At 39.9% G+C, this 23,098-nt stretch overlaps 1 protein-coding gene across 1 annotated transcript in view; it reads right to left on the bottom strand.

The window, feature by feature from the left end:
- The window catches only part of epha7 (eph receptor A7), a 79,946-nt gene that overhangs the window by 35,264 nt on the left and 21,584 nt on the right, over window positions 1-23,098 (bottom strand). The window contains exon 5 of the mRNA XM_063494764.1: window positions 17,365-17,700. Within this exon, the coding sequence (XP_063350834.1) occupies window positions 17,365-17,700 (336 nt within the window). The remainder of the gene's footprint in view (window positions 1-17,364; window positions 17,701-23,098) is intronic.

Below are 23,098 nucleotides of genomic sequence, written 5' to 3'. Positions count from 1 at the left end.
TTGATGAGACCATGCACCTTTGTAAAAACTGAGAAAGACCCTAACCCATGCATGTATAACCAGTCAAGTGTGTTTTAAAGATGTGTTTTATTTGTGTTCTTTGCCAATAATAAAATTTAAAAAGCTTTTTTTAATCCCATAGGATTATTGCTATTACATATGAGCAATGTTTCACAACACTAACAAGCTCGCATTAAGTAGCTGCATATCTTGCTCTAGTCCCACAAACTGTGACAGATCAACATCATGACCTTGGGGTGGGAGGGGAAACCGAGGAGACTTCACGCTTATTAGAGCAGCACAACTGATCAAATTTTAATCGCAATCATGATTTTGGCTTCTCATAATAAACGAACACGATCAACCAATACTGAAAACGTGTGCTTCGCCAATGGAATGAAAAGCAAAAGTAAATCAAGCGCTCCCTAAATCACTGCCTTGCATCCCTCAGTGTGAAGTTTACTTGATGTAGTCTGAACCACACAAAGCTTACTTATATGAATTGTCCACCATCAATTCAGACATCCATAAAAGTAATCCTGTACAGTGTGCCAACATAACAATCAAGCTCACAAAGACTTCACCAACGAAAATGCATTCCTGTCGTTCAAAGATATATGTCTGATAACGACGGTGAACAGAAGTGGGAAGTATCAAAGTCCAAATAGTTTGTTACTGTACCTAAGTGGAATTTTCAGCTATCTGTACTTGTGTACTAGTGCTGTCAGCGTTAATCTCGTTAAAATGACGTTAATACCATAACCTCATTAACACGGCAAATCTCCGTTAGTGAGTTAACGCGGATCGCCTGTGCAAGGGGCTGCACAGCGCTAACGCATTAATGAGCTCATATCTATATATATACACGAATATATATAAATACATATATATATGTATTACATTACATTACATTACAAACTAGCAATGAGACTGTAAACAAAAAAGCAAACTGTTTACTTAGAAAAATTTCATGTTTCATGTCAAGTTTCATAAATGTGGATCTGGAAGTCACGTCCAACTCTAATACAGTCTATGGTCAGTGAATCTGGGGTTAAGGGGGGACATATTAGAAGAACAAATTCCATTTCCCCATTTATTTCTTTTCAGGACACTTCAAGTGGCTTGTGTCTAGGAAAATTTGTGTTCCGGTAGTTCCATGGCTTATTTTCTTATTCAAACAGAATACAATGGTCTAGTGTGCACATTAACAAATAACTGTTTCACTATTCCGCAATAGAATAGGCAGTGGATGCCAGTCTCCCCAGCCACAAAAGAATACAAGAATCTTTCAGTCACTTTTCAGTCGCGGTCGTGACTCTTACGTTGTCTTAACTCTTTCTTTCCACCTGTGCACAAAACCTGCAGCTGACAACAAAAAAGTTCTCACAAGCTCTCAGTGAGCTGTCAAAAAGTCTGGGAAGTGAAGGGAACTACTAGTCTGAGCCATGTCCAAAAAACCAAAAAGTGGTGAATATTTTCTAATGTCAAAATTTAGAAATCTGTTTTGTTTTTTTCAGTCATTATCTGTTCAATGATATGGTTTCAGCAGACTAAAACTCTTGTGCATGGAAGTATGAGTAAGTATTGTGCGAGCAAAGCTCCATTCTTCAACAGCCTGAGCCCTGGCTTCCCATCATTTTAATGATGTCATTATTGCAAGATAATTAGCCTTGAAAATGTATCTTGGGAAACAATCTCATAGTTTGTACTTTCTCCTTCAAGCAAAGTCTCCCTGTTTGCTGCCAACTGTATATTGGACTTGATAATGACTCTCTTCTTCTTTGGATGGTTACAGAAATTTAATTCACAATTTCCACCACAATTTCTCAGTGAGGGTAATACAAATAACAGACACTCTAATGGGATGTCAGAGATCATCAGTGAAGCTGGGGAGAAAATAACAGTGATATTGAAAAGGACTTCAAAACACTACGATGAGCTAAGCAACATAATGCTCCCAGTGCACTCAAGGTGGCACCTCATGGCATTAAGCAATCCAGCGAGGTAGTTTTTCCAACAGCTCTATTAGCTGTATAATGTTTTCTCAATTTGGCTGTTCCGTGGCTTTGTGGTAAGCTCAGCTGCTTAAGATGATAGAAGCAGGGAATGGCCACATAAAAACTGAGAGCAGACAAATTGCTCTCCCTACTGGGTGGAGAAGTCTGCGTGGAAAGCACTGTACCTCCTTGAAGTCGGCGCACTGATTAAGGTTTGAAGATTGGCCAGACACAAAGAAAAAAAAGAGCTCAGTCTGCACCCTAACTGCTTTCTTTCTTTTTCTGGTAATCTTATTTCTGTTTTAGTTGAAAGGGAGAAAAGAAACAGGTACAGGGTAAAGAGATGCTGTCAGAGCAGATCTATGCACAAAAGAAAAAGAAAGGTATTTCTTAATCTGTCCCCGCAGTAAAAAAAACGTGCTCCGGTCACATAAATATCTCAGCCTCCACATGGAAATAATCAGCAGTCAATTCCATGAACGCACTGTGTTGTCTCTCAAAATGCCTGGCCTAATACAACTCCTATTAGACACACAGAGACAATTACAGAAGCTGGCCCAGCTTTGTAATCTGCCTGAATTGCCTTAATCCTTCACTATTAAACTCTAGAATAACTGGTGAGATCATTTATATCTATATGGGGCGGCTGAGCCGTGCCGTAGCTTAGTGGAGACGTGTGGATTCAAACTCAGAAAGCAGCAGCAGGGGGCGGTGGGGGTGGTGGGAGTGGGAGTGGGGGTGCAGCATGCTTGCTGTTTGTGATGCAGATTCCCTGCTAGAGAAGGACCACCGGCAGTGTAGAGCGCAAACACGCAGACAACACGCCACAGCTCATACAGTATGCCGTTTTATCCCGTGGCCTTGTACTATAAGTCGTACATCAGCCAGCCTGCCGATGTGATGGAAGGAGGTTTAGTGTTTTAGCGAACTGCAGAGATGCCAATCTGCCTCAGCCTGCATTAATAAAGTTATGAGAGGGCTGAGTGAATCTTGCTGTAAATTTAGATGGGCTATCGGTGCTCAGAATGGAATCTGTACAAAATGAATCTATCATTTCCTGGTCAAATTCATAAGCCTCCATTCTTTCTTTCTTTGACCAACTGAAATAATACATTTAACAATTTTGGACAGTTTAACTGAGACAATGTCTGACATGTGACACGTACTGTACATCTTGATAAATGATAAGTCGTTTAAATTAGACCCAATCCTCTGTTTTTGGTCCATTCAAGTCCTTTATCACTTAAAACCCATCAGCTGCCAAGCCTGTATGATTTAGAGAGAAACCAAACACCTTTTTATGGAAAAACTGTAAATACTTTTTTGATGTCAGTTCAGTTGCTTATTGTATGCATGTATAAAAGTTCTATTTAAACTATATTTTCACCCTAAAATGTTATGATTTACATTACACTAAACCTCACTCACCCTAAACTACCCTAATCCTTAATATACCTTAAAATACTTTTCCCAAAGTATTTAACATTAAGCCGAACAATAATAATAATAATAATAATAACAATAATAATAATAATAATAATAATAATAATAATAATAATAATAATAATAATAATAATACTTGGCAGCAAACTTAGGAACAAAAGTGTCAAAGGAAAAAAAAAGTTTTTAACATGACACTTACACAATCAGAGTTAATAGCTGTGAATACACAAAGCCATACTGTCTTTAGGGCAGTTTCTCTCTTAACAAAGTCCAGAGAAGATAATAGGTCCATGTGAAATTGGGCCAAAGCAGCTTAAAGTCACATAGCAAAGCAAGTGGCAGAGGTCCTGCAAATTGAGAGATGAAGCCTGACATGTTGATTAAGGCCAGCGAGGTGTCACATCATTGTCAGCTTTTGTGTATCGGCTGCTGGATTTGCCATTACTGTAATTGGTGATTTCTGTGCGATAGGGAGGCCAGGGAGACGAGGCTTAAGACTTAGTGGGAGGGTCTGGTAAGAGTTTGCTTTTCAGGGTGCCGAGCTTCTCCCAGACCCCCAACCCAATTACTCCTGGGACAATGAGAGACTGCAAAGGCTTTTGCCTCTTTGTCTCAGACATCCGGCATGTTTACTTAGGGATCCTCCACCCACGCTGTCCACAGTTAATTGGAGAGTTAATGAGTTATTCCAAAATAGATGCCATCGTGTTCATACAATTAAAAGCGAGCCACCTTTAGCTAGCTTAAGGTGGCCAAAAAAAAACTGTGTTAGCAGTGTTGGGAATAAGTCTTCCCCTACAGCAGCACACCATGCATGTACTCGCTCGGTACGTGGGGTGCTTGCACTTGTCTACAGTGGCTGTCAGATGCTGTACACTTTCAGGGCTTCCAGACTGAATTCATCTCATGTTATCAACAGCGATTTCATTTCAGCTAGAAAGCAGAGGATGTTATCTGTAATATGTCAGATTAACAACCCCATACAGCTGAAATACATCAACTCAATGCATTAAATCAGTGAATCTCACAAGCTCGATGTAATTTAATTTTGCAAAGCAGGCTAAATCAAATAATGCCGTGACATTAATAAGCGAGTATCTCTCTTCTTAAGGAGTCGTTTTATAAAAGCCAAACCTGCTGAAAACACAGGGGTCTCTGCAGGCCGTTAATTTCATCTCTCATCTAAATATCTTCTGCCAGTATACTGGTCTTAACACATTGTGACACGCTTTTTGGCAGCATCGAGTTACCAGCGTGATAGGGAGATGATTTGGGAGGAATTTACAAATTTAATTAGCTCAGTCTCTGAGGATACAGGCTCTTCGAACTTTCATTTAGATGTAATCTTTCTTCTGAGAATACACTTCAGCACACAGTTGTCACAGAAGAAGAGCTCTTCTCTGTCTTTACTACTCGATGACAAGAAATAGAACGTGGCTTCTCACTTCCTGAGAGTGTACATGCAACATAAAGAAAGCTTTCTGTCAGGCAGGCAGTCGAGGCATGTGTGTATTATTGTTGAAAGGGTGTATTTTAACCCAACGCATCTTCAAAACCCCTAAACAAGTGGATGTTGGGGTGTGAATGTAACTTAAATAAGATAAAACAATAAAAAGGAAATGTTACAGAATAAGAAAAAAAAAACGACTGTTGCATGATTAAAACACACCGCTTTCTAATATACATTTATCAGTGATTTTCTTTATTTTGCTCTTCTGTACAACGTTGAGGCAAAAAGCCAAATACATTCAGTTTACTATGAAATCAAAAGAAAATAGCAGATGATTGCATTTTGCAGATTTAGAGAAAAGGACTTGACGACAATGAATCCATTTTTCAATTTATTGCCTAATTATTTTCTGTCGATTGACTAATCTGTTCATTAACTAATAACTGCAGCTCTACTGTGTTCTACAAGTGCTAAGAAATTGGCCTAATTAGAGTGTATTGGGCTCACTTGACAGTAATTATTTGCTTCAGAGGGTGTAGTGAACCAAGAAAAAGTCTGCCACACTGAATGTCTTGCATTGACGAATGCTTACACCGTTCCACCCCTAAATAAATCTTCATTAAAAGATAAATATACTTCTGAAGGTTTAACATGGTTAAAAACAGGCCTGGCTGCCCTCGTCCCTTTTTATTTAGTGCTCTATTTTTCTTATCCTTAAAAATAAATAGCCAACCATACAATTACACAAGAAAATGCTTCAGTAATCTCAAACATAAACCCTAAAAACCAAATTATGATCAACAAAAGGTGCGAGGGGGGTTTCTAGACTCGTCGTCCAACTCCGGCGTTCAATTTTATGGGAAGAAATCCAAGAACAGCAGAAACATCTATTTCTACACTCGTTATAGCCTTAATAGATCATTAAACTACACACCAAATTAAGTGTGGTGGGAAGATAGGAATACATTAAATGAGGTAAAAGTAAAAAAGCAGGTTAAAGAAAAGGGCCAATAAGTATTACAAATGGCAAAGATGTAGCCCTGGGAAAATGTCCAAATCTATTATAAGCAAATATTCTGCCTAAACACCTGCCCGTGTGCTGTTTCTCTGAAGGTGACTGATCTGTTTCAATCTCTGAAATCACAAGGTTGAATGAGCAATTATTTTCTCCCAGCACTATGACTTCTGTCTCAGGCAGAGCCAAAGACTTCTCACAAAGTCTTTGTCTCAGCTGTCCAAGGAAGTAGGAAATCATCTGAGTCAAAGGCACTGGGAAGCTCTTGGACCCAACATCCGTCTTGCCCTCACTAACTTCCCATAGCCCAGATGTGAAGCCCAAGCATCTTTTCAAATCCTCAGCTGCCATAATCTTTTTTCCTGTTGTTTTATATAAATAATTAAAAGCAGCCTACCAGATGGCTGTCACAAACTTCCTCTGCTTTGATAACAAAAAGGTTTTGGTACAGCTCTGGTTTAAAGGCGTACGAGCGCAGACAAGGAAGCTGGCAGGTGTGCGGGTCCACAAGTTTTTGGTCGGGGCCTGAAAGAATTCGAGACGACAGCTTCGGAGGGTTGAAAGGTTGCCTGTAATTGCCGGCAGCTTGTTTGAGCGAAGGCAAATGGACTTTTTGGAATTTTCCCCCTCTTCCTTTCTAAAAGGCAAAGTGGTCTGACACAAACTCATTATGATTTCCAAGTGTGATGATCTGAATAAAAGGGGAGGGGGGTGAAGCAGGGGTTGAAGACATAATTAGTTTTCCTCACTGCAGGAGACAGTATGCTGATGAGACAATGAAAGACGGAAAAAAGCCGAGCTGTCAGTCTCCCACCATTCTTTTTTATCTCACAAAGCACCAGTGAGCAATGCTCACAGACCCCCCAAAAAATCCTCACACACCCACCCTGCAACCACAATGCACGACTGTGTTACACAATGCGGACCTCTGCCAGCACTGCAACCGCAAACTATTTCATAGACTTTATGAAAGAAGGAAAAACAAACATGTTGAAGGGAGTTGACACAAATATAAATGCCCATCATCTCAAAATAATATCAACTGATTCTACAAAGGTTATGTTTATTCATTCCTACTTACAGACCCAAACGAGTGCTCCACTATTTATTCCTATCCCATTGTCTCTTTCATTGTTTCAGTGACGTATTATTCTTCAGCTATTCACATAACATTTATTTTTAACATATTCCAAAATGTTTCCGAATTCTCTATAGCTGGATTATTACTGTAACGCCATACTTTGAAAATAAATGTAAAAATATGCTCAAGTGGATTCTCTATTATTGTTATGGAACCCAAAACACTGACATTTACAGAGGTTCTTGTTTCTCTGCCACAGCTGTGATGACTACAGGTGATAAATAACTCTGTTCAAAGTAAGCCAGACAAACTACAAACTACATGCTTTGTTCAGCAACACATCTTGGTAATAATTATATCACTCTTCAGGTGTTAAATGTGCCATCTTCTTCTGCCAGCCTTTATAGTAGGGGGATAATGTACAGTAGAGAATCAAAAGAATGAGATAAAAGGTTGTAAACACTCAAAAAATCTAAAAAAACAAAACAAAACACACACAAAAAACCCCCGACATTATGATCAAAGTTTAGTTGTTGATGAAAGATTCCCGCTGTGTGTTTGTCCAGTAAGGAGAATTCTCTGCTATGGGCACCTACGGCATGCAATCCCACTTGGCTTTTATTACCCTTGGAAGTCCTTTTAACTCCTTCGGCAGGAAATGAAACACTCAAATGGCTCTATCGCAAAGTGCCGAAGCCATTTGCAGCCAGGGCTGTGACATTCCTGAGCATGTGTTCCATATAAAGAGAGGCTCGAGGAGTCACAGGTGCACGCTGACTGGGTGTGTGTGATAGGTTTGTGCACTTCAGCAAGAATGCATATGAGAGAACAGACAGAGTGCAAGCAAGCGAGTAGATAAAGAAAGACAAAGAGGGAAAGTTGGGAAGTTACCGAGGCATTACGGCAACCCACGGGCACTAAACAGAGGGCAGCTGCATTCCACAGTCAAAGCAGGCTGCCTTCACTGGCTGATCAGCACTCGAAAACACAGACGCTTTAAATATAGAAACTCCAGTTCACATTTTTAAAACTGGTTGGCTGCACCATTGCCAGTAACCAATCAAATTCTTTCCTGATTACTTGATGAACTGTTTAGTCTATAAAGCCTCAATCATAGGTTGATTCAGCCTAGAGTGAGCTACAAATTGATTGCTGCATGTGGCCGTGGGGTAAACACTGAAGATATGCTTCACTATAAAATCAAAGAGAAAGAAAGCAGTGAATCAACACGTCTTCCAGAATTAGGCTTTGCTCAAATGTTTAATATGTTATCAGAATTAATTTAAAATATTGTTTCACACTGTAATGTTAGAACTTGCAGTATCTGTAACTTTCTATAAAAAATAATGCACACAGCAACCGGCCAGCACTGCAACCGCAGCTGGCATTGTCTGAAAGTGAATTTCCGTGAATTTCCCATCTCTTTTCTTTAATTCCAATGTGTCAACATCTCAGATTTGAAACCATATTAAAGCAGCTAAATCTCATCACAATAAAGGAAATAACAGTAACACGTGGTAGCAATAAAACTCTTTAATAAGAGAGGAAAAACAATAATGGTCGTAAAAAATGAAAACATCTAACAAAGACCGACGTTTTAAGACAGATTATGAATATCAGGTGTGTTGCTCCACCACAGGAAAAGGCTTTTTTTTGTCAGCCTGAACACTGTGCTCTGGGTGCTTCATAGCTCTGCTAAATATGTATAGTCTCATCACAGCTCTTTTGTTCTCAGGTCACACTGTTATTTGTCCCACGCCTCATCTGCTGCACCAGACTGACTGCCTTAATTAGTAGCACTCACTGAGAGACATTAATAAGTGTCCAACAAACCTCTGATGGAATATATTAGAGTTCCATTTTTGTCGACAGTGACATTTCTCATCAGCTGCCCCTCAGGTCTGTAATTTCACAGAGAGAATACTCTGCTCGTGATCTGTCACCACGGAGGTGGAGGTGGCACAGACAGGGCTGAGGTGACTTAATCTGGAAAATTCAGGCTGAAACATATTTCTGTTGCTCTTATTGATGCTAAATAAGGCTTCTTTAAGCTTGTTTAAATGAATTACTTACTTTACACTTTAATGAAGTATTATATTAAAAATCAGTTTTCTTATGCATCCCCAAAAAAGGTGAACTGGATATTGTCATCCTCACAGCCTTAACAGTAACATAGTCCTCCATAAATTCACAGTTTTCTAAGGCTACTTCCAGTGATGGTACGACTGGTCTGTACAATCTCTCAGTATGGCTGCTATCACTCCCATGTTCCATGTACTTTCATTTGATAAAAATGCCCGTCAAACACTGAATTCAACAAGAAATCATAGCTTCCATGTCACATGCCAGATCTGCCTCTTCCCTGGAATAAATATATATAAACAGATAGTTTTCCCACAAATAAGGTCATATTATCAACTTCCTTTATCAACTGATTGTTTGCAATTAAAATACCAAAAAAGTCGCGTCTCACATGCAAAAACAAAGCCAAAGAATCTTTCTTTTCCCATGAGAAGATTAGATTTGCTTGACATAAAGACAGAGCTACTGACACAGCGACCATAACAATCTGAGCCTTGCTGACACTTTGAATACTTTGCCTCAATTATCCACAGCAAGAGAGCAGATTAACCGTTAAAGGCACTTCAAGAGAATATTCTGCGACTTGGATTCACAACCTTTAACTTTGGGGCCTGTCATTTGGCCAGCCCGTCGCCAGAATATAAATGTGCAGCCGAGTCTAGTCAAACATTCTTCCACGTCCAAACTTCCTGCTTTATGCAGCCAGATAAATCTTTGTTTGCACAAGAGTTTAAGATATCATAGGCTACAGAAGCAAAAACGTAATGCTCCCTAAATATTGATAAGTGCGAGTGTACAGAAAGTTGTTTAGTGGCCAAGAAAGAACTGTCAAATGTTTCAGCGGATAAATGAGAGCAGCCGCCATCTGTGAGAAGAAAAGAAGTGATTCCAGAAAGGTGAGGGTCTAACTGAAAGCCGTAGAAGGTAAACGCAGATAGACTGCCAAAAAATAAACACAAAAACATTGACTCAATCTCTTTCTGGTGCCTTGCATAGCCCTGAATAATTTAAGGTGTTTCTGTGTCTGCTCCAGGGGAAAGGACCCTATAGGATGAAAATGAATGTGAATCAGCACTCCAGCTAAACCTAAAACATCAGAATTTTCAGGATGAAGTCATCTCTCTCCCTGCAAATGTACCAAATTAATAATGCTGCATTCAAAAGCACAAGTAGACAGAAAAGCAGACAGAGCTTCTATGGAAACAAAATCAATAGAAAGCAATAACATTTCAAAGAAAAACGTACTGAAATTTCCTTATATATATATATATATATATATATATATATATATATATATATATATATATATATATATATATATATATATATAGAAAGGACATTTCAGTATGTTTTTCTTTGAAATGTTATTATAACAGAGAATGTAGAGAATGATAGGATATTAGCCAGGAATAAAAACAGACACCTAAGGCTGTGAGCATTATATTTAAGTTCCAGTCACTCCCCAAAATTCAGCGTTTCTCTAAAATTCACTAATGTTCCCCAAGGAATAAAGCCTCTCTATTTCAGACTCTCTGTGACCTTTCCTCTAATGATGCTGTCAAACCAAAACATCCACTTTAACTGGGAAGACTTTTTCTAACTCGGAGTAAAATTTTGATAAAAAAGCATTAAAAGACAACCACTAACTGCATGCCAGGCCTCACCTCCAGTAATCTGAGACCCTTGAGCCAGATTTTATAGAGAGATTTCTATATATTCAGCTGATTCCTTGTTTTAGCCTTGCTCTCAATGCGTTACATTTCCTGAGCCCACCAATTGCTTTAAATGCCTGGGTACCACCGATAGAGGAAAAACATTGCAGGAACTACTTTTGGCTGTGCAAGAATCTATATTTGGTGATTAAGTGGATACTTAAAGCTGCGTGAGACATAGTCCATATCGAGTGCAGTTTGTGCATTCGAGGTAATGTAGAAAGATGTTGCCATGATTTGGTTTTATTAGTTTTAGAAAAGAGTGAAATTCTGTCGCACACAGAAGGAAGATTTAGGAGACTTGTTAAAAGGGTATATTCATTGTTGGGAGTTTTCACGCAATTTGTTGACGGATCCTGAATACCAACATAAAATTGAATCGGCTCACTAAATCCGTTGTGACTGTGGCCAGTTCTTTCCGGCAGCCCTGCATGGATGTGTCTGCTTGTGTCCTTTCCAAGGTGGCGAAACAGCCAGTTGCTCTGACAGGCCGCCTGCTCCCAAAGAAAGAACTGTCCAACGGTTCCGATAGGGACCAAGTGAAGGGGAAAGAGGCGACGCCAGCTTCTGTGAGGGAGGGCTCATTCAAGCACAGCAGATTCGGGGGGGATTTAGGGAGCTCGTCTGCCAGCAATAAAAGGCTGAAACAGGATACTCTGTGAGATTAATTACCTAGATAGGCCACGATAATGCCATTTAAAATGGGAAAGTAATTAAAGTGCACCTTCCATGAAAATTATTCATTGCTGACGGATTGGGTGACAGACAAATCAGGAGGCATTTACAGAAAAGCTACAGGTTAAGTGCTCTGAGCTGCTGCATTGAGACCACCACAGTTTTATTGCAGCTGTTGAATCTTAGTGCTTTGCCTGGCTCTCATCAAATTACTGCAAGCATGTTGGATGCTGAGGGGCGGGGGCAGGGGCCGTGTTTAAAAAGAATGGGTTCCCAGGTAACGTAAAACCGGGGACAAATGCTACAAAGGGGGATCCGCTTAACTAGAAAATTACACTGGCTGGCACTGGTCAGTGGGGACTCCTCAGAATCAATCAATCCTTCTGTTTAAGGCCACCACGGCAGATTAGAACACAAAAAGGGATAAATCAATGCTCTTATTGTTCCCCAAGTGTTACTTTCACAAATGCGCTGAACAATATCCTTTTAGTGATGACTGAATGTGGATAAAATGGACATATAGGTTACCATTGAGTATCGATTCCTTGCACACGAAGCATCACTCGTAGCTGTGAACAATTATCAAACCATGTATAAAACAACGCTATCGTCCTTTCTAAACTGCTGGAGGACAGTGAATCAGACTTTAACAAAAAGAGCCAAACTTAATGGGAATATTTGCTTCTCACGCAGTGCAAAGGCACGAAGCCTTTTCAGATCAAAGTAAAATGCTCTGCTTACATTCTTATGTGCCTCTTTGCAATTCTTCTTCTTTTTCCTTTTGTGCTGAGAGACTGTACTAAAGGGAATAGCCTGTTGTTCTCTCTGAATGTTTAAGTAGGTTTGTACATGAGGGGGACTATAACATCATCCTACATTCACACAGTGTTGCACAACAAATGAACCGAAGAATGGCTAAAAATAAACAGAAGATAACCCAGCTTCTCATGTAATGAGAAAAGTGTGATTGTTGTAAACTACAAAAGAATGTTAAGACTTAGTCTCATCCGATGTCTTGCAATGATGATCATAATATTCTAGGGATTCAAAGTCAATCTCAAAGCTCCTTTAAGACATTCAAGCAACAACAGCAACAATAATAATAATAATTATTATTATTGATTACAAAACAGAACCAGGCCAGGCTCCGAGCCACAGCCCAAAAAAGTGTCATCCACCCATCAATTCTTCCACCACTGGAAGAGCGAATCCCATGCATTGTGCCCAGCTGCAAAGCCATAACAGTGCAAACTGTGCACTGCACAGTCACTAGAATTCACATTTAGTTTGTATTTAGTTCGTAATGCAGAAAACACCCAGATGTTTTCATCCTTCGTCCCAATGCTGCCAGAACTACAATCACTAGAGCACAGAGCAGAAATCCCATCACCTGCACCTCATTACAGGCCATTTTTGACATGGAATTAGTAGCATTGCTTAGTACACCAATTGTAAGTAACTGTTTTTATTCATTGAGAAAACATAAAGAAGTCTGAAAATCAGTGTAAAAGCATTCTGAGTGGTCATCTTTGTCTTTATCTGGACAGTTGGCAGAAAGAGCAATCGGGATCCCAAGGGATGCCTCGTTTTGTTGAACTCTTACAGTTAAAGTTGTATGCAACATAAGATTTTAAGCATCCAGTTCAATTTGATTTAAACTGAATTTTAATATATTTTATAAAATCCTAATTCTTAGCAGTTGCTTCCAGAGGTGTGTACTACAAAGCAGGACTTTGGTTTATTCAGGTAAATTTAAAGTTAACCCTTAATTTAGTCTAATAAAAACTAAGTGCTATTGTTTACAAGCCTGTGCTTGTTTTTCCCATCTAAAGATGAGGACAAAATTAAGAATTCCCATATGAAATATTAAGTGTTTTTTTTTCAACATAGCTTTTTGAAACACACACATTTTTCAGAAGGCATACACACAATAGCAGAATTTTTTCAGAAATTATTATTAGCCCCCCTAATAAGCTGACCTTTGTACTGAGCCATAGAACAAACCACTGCTGTATAATGATGTGATTCAACTTTAGCAGTTTTACCTTGAAGGGACTGCATCCGAGCTGACTAACCTGAAGCAGCATATAGCTGTGTCTGAAGTAAAATAGGATTATTTTACTACTTCCATCTCATTCTGTATACAATACTGGTGCACATTTTTGAATTACAAGCGCACTTGTTGCCAAATGCAGTAATCTGATTGGTTATATCTGTTATTTCTACTGTCCAGTAAAATTACGAAGTTGGTGTAAATGGCCGCATTAAGAACAGGGGAGTCCGAAAAAAATATTTTCAATTTCCTGTAAAGGCCTTAACAGTCAGGCTTTAAAAACTGTCCAAGTCTTTGGCTAACTGATAAGCTAGAGTAAAAGATTGCAGCCACTCCTCATCCTCAACCTGTGCTTCAGGGATTTTGACAGAATGACTTGAAGTGTTGATTCATTTAAACTAATGCATTAATACTGCTGGGACCTGGTTTCTGTAAGCATTGGGCCCCGTATATAGAAAAGGTAAACTGTTACTTTGCTGTCCGTGCAGTTTACTTCAAAGTAAAGACATGCTGTTGTTAAGGAGGTATGCTAAAAACAAAACCCTTCTAAATCTGCATTAATACCAAATACTTATGTCTAAATAAAATGTTATCAAGCATCAAAATAACATGTCTTAATCATTATGTTTGTCTGTATCTGCACCAGATATTTGAAATGTCTCTTATTAGATGGCACTGAAGGATTTCTAGGTAAAATCACGGCAGTCAAGATTACAGCATTAAGTAGCATTCCCTGTTCCCTGCTATGAATAAACCTGTGAATAGTTTAGAGCACTATTGTAACAGCTTCTGTAAGAGGGTAACAGGCTTTGTGCTGCTGGCAAGCATTCGACATTAAAATCAATTTCCACGGGCTCTTCCTTCCACTCCATAGTGTTTATACAAGTAACTGATTGCACCTAAACCCCATTACACTGGTCTTGTGCTGAACAGGTGTACACATCATGTACACACAAACGCAGGTCCTGCAGCCGTTCCCATAACCAATTTTCAATCCTATTTCTGTGCCCCTCTCTACTGTGGATTTTTCTAGCTCAGACATGCGAACACCTCGCTTGAATAAATATTAATGGTAATTCTATGAACAGGGCCAACTTACAAGTGGCTGGTAGAACAAAAGGCCTTGTTTACAAGTGTGCTCGAGGAAAACTAAGGCACGAAGGACCTCTGCGGGCCTCTGAGGTTGGCTGTGCAGCACCGGCAGCTCACAATGGAGTGCTGATTGAATCACACTCTTAACTTTCAGCATAGAGCAGGCAGCAACGATAGCAAAAATCCTCAACTTGAAGAATTTCTATTGAAACTGCAAAGACGGAGCTGAAGAAATCAAGCTTACTAACTTACAGCCTCTACTTAAACTCATTTAAGACAGATCTGAGAGGCAATTAGGTTTCTGGGAACAATAAGCACTCAGAATCTTATGTAGCTCCAGCCTTGCTCCAGACACTTCCTTTGGTATAATTACGGGAGGTGTGAATTCCTCATCAGATGGATCACCATCTGTATTCACAGACTCGTTCATTTCCCCAGTTCCTAGCTACGAGTCTATGTGCTTGCTGATTATCATTTAGCAGGAGGCAATGGGAGGGATGGAGAGAGGGCCGTTTCCTTTTCAAGGTTCTTTCACTGATATGGTCCTTCTCTAAAGTTTAGTCGACTCTGAATGATGATTCAGACTCTAATGACTCTAATATCGCAGTGATTCTCTAATAAGTGGCCGTGTCTGCTTGCCAGTTATTTTAAGAAGTTCTGACATCTTAAGCATTCCCCAATAGTCCAGAGAGCAGTGGAACTGCGAGTCTGGCAAAAAGAAGTTAACATCTGCTGAAGAGTGTAAATGAGAACGATCAGATCTATATAGGGCCTTCCAGTTAAAGCAAGTGCTGACAGGACGGGCTTCAACTAATGCAAGTTTTGACCCTCTTTCTATTAAACCAAGCAAAAATAGAGCTTCCACTAAACATCACAGACACAATAAATCTCATAGAGGATCTAATTTCTACATGAACTTTACTCATGTCCTTAATTAATACTGATTAAGAGAATAAATACTATTTTCTTGCCCCAATCTTCACAAAATGGCCAGACAAGAGTTACATAGTTGGGTTTCAATGGTAAAATGAAGTCACATGACACAAACAAACTTCAGTCTCAGTCATTGTTAAATTCTATCACTCTGGCACACTTGTTGAAAAAAAGTCATCTGCGGTTAGATAAATGTTGGACAAATACTGACTTCTTATTAAATACATCACTCAGTTATGCTGTGAATGAAAAAAAAAACATATTAAACCAGTGCTGATTTTTTCTCTGCACACTTAATTTATTCTTTTCAGCGCAGTCTTCTGTAATTTCAGCCTTCATATTAAAGGTATTATTCTGTCCTGCTGTCCTACCATTGAACAGATGGAGAGGGTCGTCTTGCCATGAAGAACTGCTAACCCTGAATGAATTTGATTAGTCTGGGTTTCAAAGAAGACTTTTAGTATTGGGTCATGGCTGAAATAAAATTTCAGAGACTTTTCCAAACCCAAGCCATAAAACAAAGGCAAAAAAAGCATTTAATATTGAAACATCAAGAAGTTAACCAACAAAAGTCGATTCATATAGCCCAAATGCTGTGTTTATAGAGTTAAGGCATGTTAAATGTTGCTACTTACTCAAAATTATGAACATGACAACATCTTGGCAAAGAACACTGCTCTTTTTCACAATAGCTAATGGCCTAATATTCCACCAGGTTAACTGAGTAATTGTGTGTTGTCAACATGCCACGTATAATTACGGGCAAGTCCAAAGGAGCATGTGATTATCCTCCTCCTGGTGTCCTCGTGTCCTTGGCCATTCAACACCCTGGCACATTCTAGCTTAGGTCTCTTTGACAAACCCGGGCACATGCGTTCAGCTGATCACCTCTGTCACTCCTAGAGCTTGTATACGGGGACATATTCTGCTTTTGATAGCAGACAACAGCAGGCAGGCATTTACAAAGAGAGAAGTGACAAATATGCAGCATTCCTAAAGACTAAAATGATGGTGATTTAAAAGCAGCAGGACATAACTGATCATAACTGAAGTGCGCAGGTGTAGTTATCCAGAGAAAGACGTTATATTGGCAGCTAAAGCATCAACGCTGTCTTTGCAGTCTTATTTTTTATTACTACAGTCTTTTGGGCCAACTGTGTTTCACGGATGCTCGAGCATGAAAGAGGAATCTTGTTGAGTGGATCCATAAAAATAATGAATAAAAAAGGCTTAAGAGTTTGTCACTACAAAACACAGCATTTTAATTACGGCTGATTCCCTTGAGAATGAGCTGCAAAGACACAACTAGCTCTTTAGGTACCGCTGGGAGTCAGCATCCTTGCTAAGCTAATAGCGTTTGCCACTGTAGTGCTGATATACACATGAAATTAATCTTGGTAATATGCATACTGGAAAATATTATGGATTATATCAGACTGGGCCCATTAATGTTAATGGGGAATCATTAATGTAGTTTGCATTTGAGAGGTTTTCAGAATTAATACTGTCAATCGTCACGGTACTAATGTCAAATGCACTCTTAGTAGGAGCAAAGGCCGAGCTCCGTGCTAGTGGAAGACAAACACTTTTAACTTGAGTTTAAAAGAAATCGTTTCCACATTTTGGGAAAATAATCAGTCCATTTGTAGAACAAAGATTTTTCAGAGTTTCTACTTGTTATTGTGTGTGTCAACAGACTATAAACAAACAAGAAACACTAAGAATTTTTTTCCACAGCATTTCCATAAAATTTTAACCAATTAAAACTCACAGTTCAAAGTTGTTTAAATGCAAGACAGCATTATTAAAAATAAATGATAAAATTCTTTACCTGCTTGGCCAGTAGCAATGCTAACTGCAGCAAACAGCCTCTGCGTGCGGCTGAGGTCAGACACCCCGTTGACAGCCTCCACCTCAAAAGTGTAGTTGGCGTGAGCGAGCAGATCCACAACAGTCACGTAAGTGTCCACTAATCCTGACTGCGCGGGAGAGTATCCCACATTTAGCCCACACGGAACACACTCCTCGGGTTCCCAGCTGCAGCGGCGACATATAACCCTGTAGGTGACGTCGTTGCGACCGCCGGTGTCAGCCGGTGGGCTCCACTCCAGGCTAACTGTGGTCTGGTTGATGTTGTAGACCAGGTTCTGTGGTGCAGAGGGAGGTCCTGTCAGAGGTGGACGCCAAGAAAGCAAGTGAGTGCCAAGGAAAGTGACAGTCAAGCATTTGTACTTGCTGGATATGTACTTTAATTGTTCTCTGAAAAAATACATAAATAAATAAATAAATAACAAAGCTAATAGAGGACGGCCAGCTCCAGCCCCAGATCCAAACACTGACACTCAATTATAATAAGACTCAGATCTAGAAAAAGTCATACAGGTATAATGAAAGGAAGTGAAGGTCAGGTCAGTGAGAATCCAAGCAGCAGACGATCGTTTGACAGATTTCTATGTCTTCCTTTTTTCCTCACTACACCGGCAGCTGCCCACACCTACTTCACTTTTATTTCATTATTTCATTAACATTGTTGACTCTGTGAATTGGCAAGTCCAATCCTGATCAATCCAAATAGATCAGGATATATTACAGCACTGGGGTTGTGAGGGGGTTTCAAGGCTCCTCTTCCTTTTGCGTTCTCCAGCAATCGAATAAATATGGCAATATCAGAAGTTCAAACTATTAGTGTTTTATCTAAAAATATTCAGGAGAATATGCATTTTAGTTGCCAAAGATTTTGTGACTGCGCCTTAACGAGTTCTGTTTAAATAACTGCTAGTAAGTCTGTGTATAATTAATCAAGTTATTCACCACTTTCCATTGTTAAAAGCTACTAACTTTCTGAAGTTGCCAATGTGTTCATAACGAACAAACTGTCCTACTTTAAATTTGAATCAACTTAAAGCCATATAGCTGTATTAGCTATATTAGCTGTAAAACACACATTCATAGCTGGTGATTCGTCCCAGTTAATGCTTTGATTACACAATGATTGTTGGTGACAGCATAAACCTGCTGCTGACATGGAAATGATTGATGCACGGTTTACTCCTCAGACTTAGCAGCCGTGGAGCCAATATCCCAGCTGCAGACAGTGGCTTTCCAGGGTTTCCTTTGAAAAACTATATCACATAAACAGCAGCACAATAAAACGTAGTGGCTTTCAAGAAGTCTGACTCACCCACAACGTTTATTAACGAGATTTAAACCTGGATTATTACCACCCTGTAACTGTCGCATACAATTCAAATTGATATACTAGAATAACGACTACCTCTGCAGCACTCACAGACCATTTCCCCATAAATATTCACATAACAGCAAAAAGATTAGCTCATCTTGTAAAACAATGAATAACAAACGGCTGCTTTCATCCTCTCACATTCCAGACTGTTGGGTTTTATGGCCCAGGTGTTGACATAAATAAATCCCCCCTGACATAGTAAAAATGATATAACTTGTATTCTTTGTTTATGAATGTTTTAGGGAACATCTTCATTCTGTGCTGTTTTCTTAGGTGATGCTTCAATTCATTCAATTTGTGACATTACCTAACAAAATGGATACGTTCAGTGCAAAACCTATGGACTATCACAAGATTCAAGCTTATTAAATCGGCACTGGGTTGTTTTTCTTTTTTCTACACATTAGAATCAACAGCTCGACTGAGACGTCTATATTCATGATTATCAGGCGAGATAAGAACCAAGCTATGGGCTGGGAAGATGAAAGAGCCACCTGTGGCAGGTGAAGTGGAGAGGAGTGACTGCCAATAGCGCCACTCGACTTCAGCCTTGGCGCTGACACTCGACCCACACTCTCAATCTTCCTTGTGCACAAAAGGAGGGGGTGTGACTCACGCACGCACACCCCCTCACATGTGCATGCAAACACACTTCCCCAACCTTCCTCCAGACCAGTCCTCAGGGATCTTTTATTCTACCATGATAACATCTCATTTTGCTCGTGCCACTCTCTTTCAGGTCTCAGGTGCAAGTGATGATTTTTTCAGCAACAACAAGCAAAAGGAAATTAGATCAGACTCGCCCTGGATCTGTGTGACCTTTCTGTTTTGTCATCTTGTTCAGATGCACACTACACCAGGAGCTTTGTCTTTCCCTTATAAACGCCTTGCTATATTTCAAATCGAGTAGCAGTGACTAAAACTGTCCCTTCAATGGCTACATTCTGTAAATCTTTTGTAACAGCCAGCCTGTGCGGAGCTACGGAACCAAGCATGCCTTCTATGGGGAGACCCAGTGATAACTTCCTTTGGCTGGCCTGGAAACAGCTCTACTTCATCTGCCCTGGCGTCTCTTTGTTTCTCTGAGTGTACTCTGTCTGCACTCAGAAATACCAAACTCTTCTGGCCTCAGCTTCACCTGCAGCACAGATTTTCACATCGTGAGCCCACCACTGTCAGCCTGTCTGCTCATCCTTACAGCTCAGGGGTTTGTCACTCTCCCTCTTCTTTTTACTCTTTTTTTCTGTCTCTCACTCCCCCACTCTGTCTTATCTTTTCATGTTCTCTCCTCTCACCCCTCCTCCCAGTCAAGTTTCATTTCACGGATTAGCCTGCCACAGCCCCCACAGCCTGAAATGTCTCAATCACTTGCTAGCTGCCCTCCAACTCTGACCAAGCAGCGGTGAGAGTGTTTGTGTAAGTGCGTGCGTGTGTCTTGTTCTGTTGCTGTTTTATTTTTATTTTTTTTGGGGGGGGGGTCTACATAAATATGTACAAGCACACTTTACATTTCCTCCTACAACATTTGCATGCCAAAATGGCACAGATTTTAAAGCAGAAGCTGACATTTTATAGGATAAGCAAAAGCCGCTCACTCTAAAAAGCTGTAAGAGGAAAAAGGCTTCGGTTGTGCAAATGCGTCTACAACAGCTATTAAACTACCATATAGAAAGCACAGGATAGTATTAGATGAATTTAGGTCATGTTTCATCTCCACTCGCTGCAGAGTTGTAAGACCCAAGTAAATCTGGGCTTAGGAGAGAAGAATCTTCCGCTTATCAGCCTTGAGAGGTGCTCTGGGCTAACTTAACCCTCAACAGCTAATAGCACAGCCTATTACCTGGCTGTGCTCTAATTGGGGAGCTGAGGAGAGAGGAACGGCAGAGGTGAGTGGTATTCAAATCACCCATGAGGTATTCGTCACTCTACAAATGTGCGCTATGACCTTCTGACCTTCCATCTAATGATGCGGCTGCAGTAGAACCTGTTTGAGGGAAGACATGCTAAAGAGGAAAAGAGAGGAGGGTTTTTTTGGGGCCTCCGACTGCCACTGTTGTACTGAAATTTCAGTGCCACTTCAACTACTGCCAAGAATTCAATATTGGATTTGCTCCTTTTTGGCTCAAGTATCTGGAGAGTGTATGATGGCATGTCAACATGAATGACAAATGACTAAGTCTACATTATAACAATTTATGTTTTGGTGTATCTCAGATGTACAAATGCGGGGCTCGCGGATTTCACTGTTCAGTTGTTAAAAAGCTTGAACGTTTTGTGAGACTACAATGGTGACAAACCTTTCTCTTAGATGTCCTTACACGTGGTAGCGTTTGAGAATATTGTTTTAAGGAAACAGGCTGAATTTACATAGCCTCCTCTAATTACAGCATGGACCCGAACACATACAGAGATTTACATTGAATTTACATGTGCAGGACCAGGATGAGAAAAGTGAATAATGGCACGGAATTTAGACGTGTGTCTCGGTCTGAGTTATCGGTTCAGTGAAGTAGATCCAACTACAATCCTACACATTTTTCTAAAAATCATCCTCTCTGTTCTAACGGCATTAAATGAAAGTCTAGTTCATTATCTCTCGCCTTTTGTTCTTTGAGTAATGACAAAATTGCACACATGACAATGAAGGGCATTTTACCAAAGCCCCATGCCACTAAATGCTTTTATGCCACATTCAACAATTCAAATTGTGAAATTGCGAGGCTCTAATATCAGGTAACAGCTCTTTCTCTGTCCCCTAGCAACTCTATTTAGAATGGATCCTCAGATGGAATCAACTTGTTGAGGTGGCACATTTAAGAGGAGTGGGTGGGGGGTGGGGGTGGGAGAAGGAAACGAGTCACAAATGCTCCTTTCAGTCCCTGCTTGCACCAGCACCGCTCACAGCTGTTGCATGATTGATGCTCAGTACTCTGACCTGTCAACAACTCCACTGTGTGCTATGCCTCTGGAGAAAAAGGCTCCTGATGGTCTTACACACACACACACACACACACACACACACACACACACACACACATATATATATATATATATATATACGTATATGTATATTTGCATATGAATAGTGTGGACAAATATTCAACAAACAAAAGCATCTCTTTATACCACCCCCCTCTTAGCAAATACCACATGGGAAACAGTGTTTTTGAAGCTGTGTTTTTGGAACTTGTTCCCTCATCTTTATTCAACATGGATTTGGCTTTTCATGTCCCCATATTACATCTTTATCTCATTTCCTCTCAAATCCTCATAGACGCATCCTTAATCTCTGTGTGCCAGAGATCCATCTCACTGTTTTACCAAGGCCTACAATACGATAGCTTATTATAAGCAAACTCTTATTATAAAAAAAAAAAAAATCTGTCAATCAAGCTATTTATTCAGGCAGTGCAAATTCATTTTCAATTACTATTCACTCCTGGTCTGGATAAGGCTTGAAAAAAGAAAATCACAGTGACTATTGGTCACAGTGACTTAATCCAACAATGAACGAGGAAATGCACGTACAGAGCTGTACAAAAATTGCGCTGCGTAAATGAGGAGGAGGAAGTCAAAAATACATATTTACATATAATGGTATGGGGTCACTAAGTGTAGACCCAAAGTTAATGAAAATGAATAATGGAAAGTGTGCAATAGGCAACTTCAGTAATTACTTCGGTACTTGGCCAAGGTGATTGCCCAAATGGGAACAGCCAGAGGACACTCAAAAAAAGTAGGAACTTTCCCCTGTTCTGTGTGTCCTGCTCTCGATCGGTTCAGTCGGGGATGTTAGAGTGAAACATTAACGTCCGATTAGGATGGTTGGAGAATAGAGTAATGGACCTGTCTTTTAGAACAAGATCTATATGGTTGCCTCTGTGCTACATGGAAAGATTGGTGGTTTGTGGTCACTTGAGCTTGAGTTAAGTCCTTGTCTTTACAGTGCATTTACAGTGACATGCGTAGTTTAGTTCTCAAGCTCCACCAACACCATACTTCAGATTTGGCCATTATTAGGTTAATATTGTGCAGTCTTAACCTTACATTTTACTTGACAGCAAGTAGGTAGGTAAGCGGCAGATTTTAGGTGCATTTTGCCTCGTATTCTGTAGCAGTTGGCCTCTTGTATCCAATTCTTTTTGAGAATCAAGCTGTGATTGTTATTTCCCTTTTTGAACAAATAGGAAATGACAATTCCCATTTTTACATGGGAATAAGGGCAAAATTTGCTTGTGGCTCTTATTAACCTCGTGTTCCCACCACCCCCGTCGTTGGATTTGGATGTGTGTACTCAAAAACAAATTTGCTATTCATTATT

Source organism: Pelmatolapia mariae, linkage group LG15 (genome assembly GCF_036321145.2).
Source record: "Pelmatolapia mariae isolate MD_Pm_ZW linkage group LG15, Pm_UMD_F_2, whole genome shotgun sequence".
NCBI lineage: Eukaryota > Metazoa > Chordata > Actinopteri > Cichliformes > Cichlidae > Pelmatolapia > Pelmatolapia mariae.
This window is presented reverse-complemented; position numbering and strand designations above follow the sequence as displayed.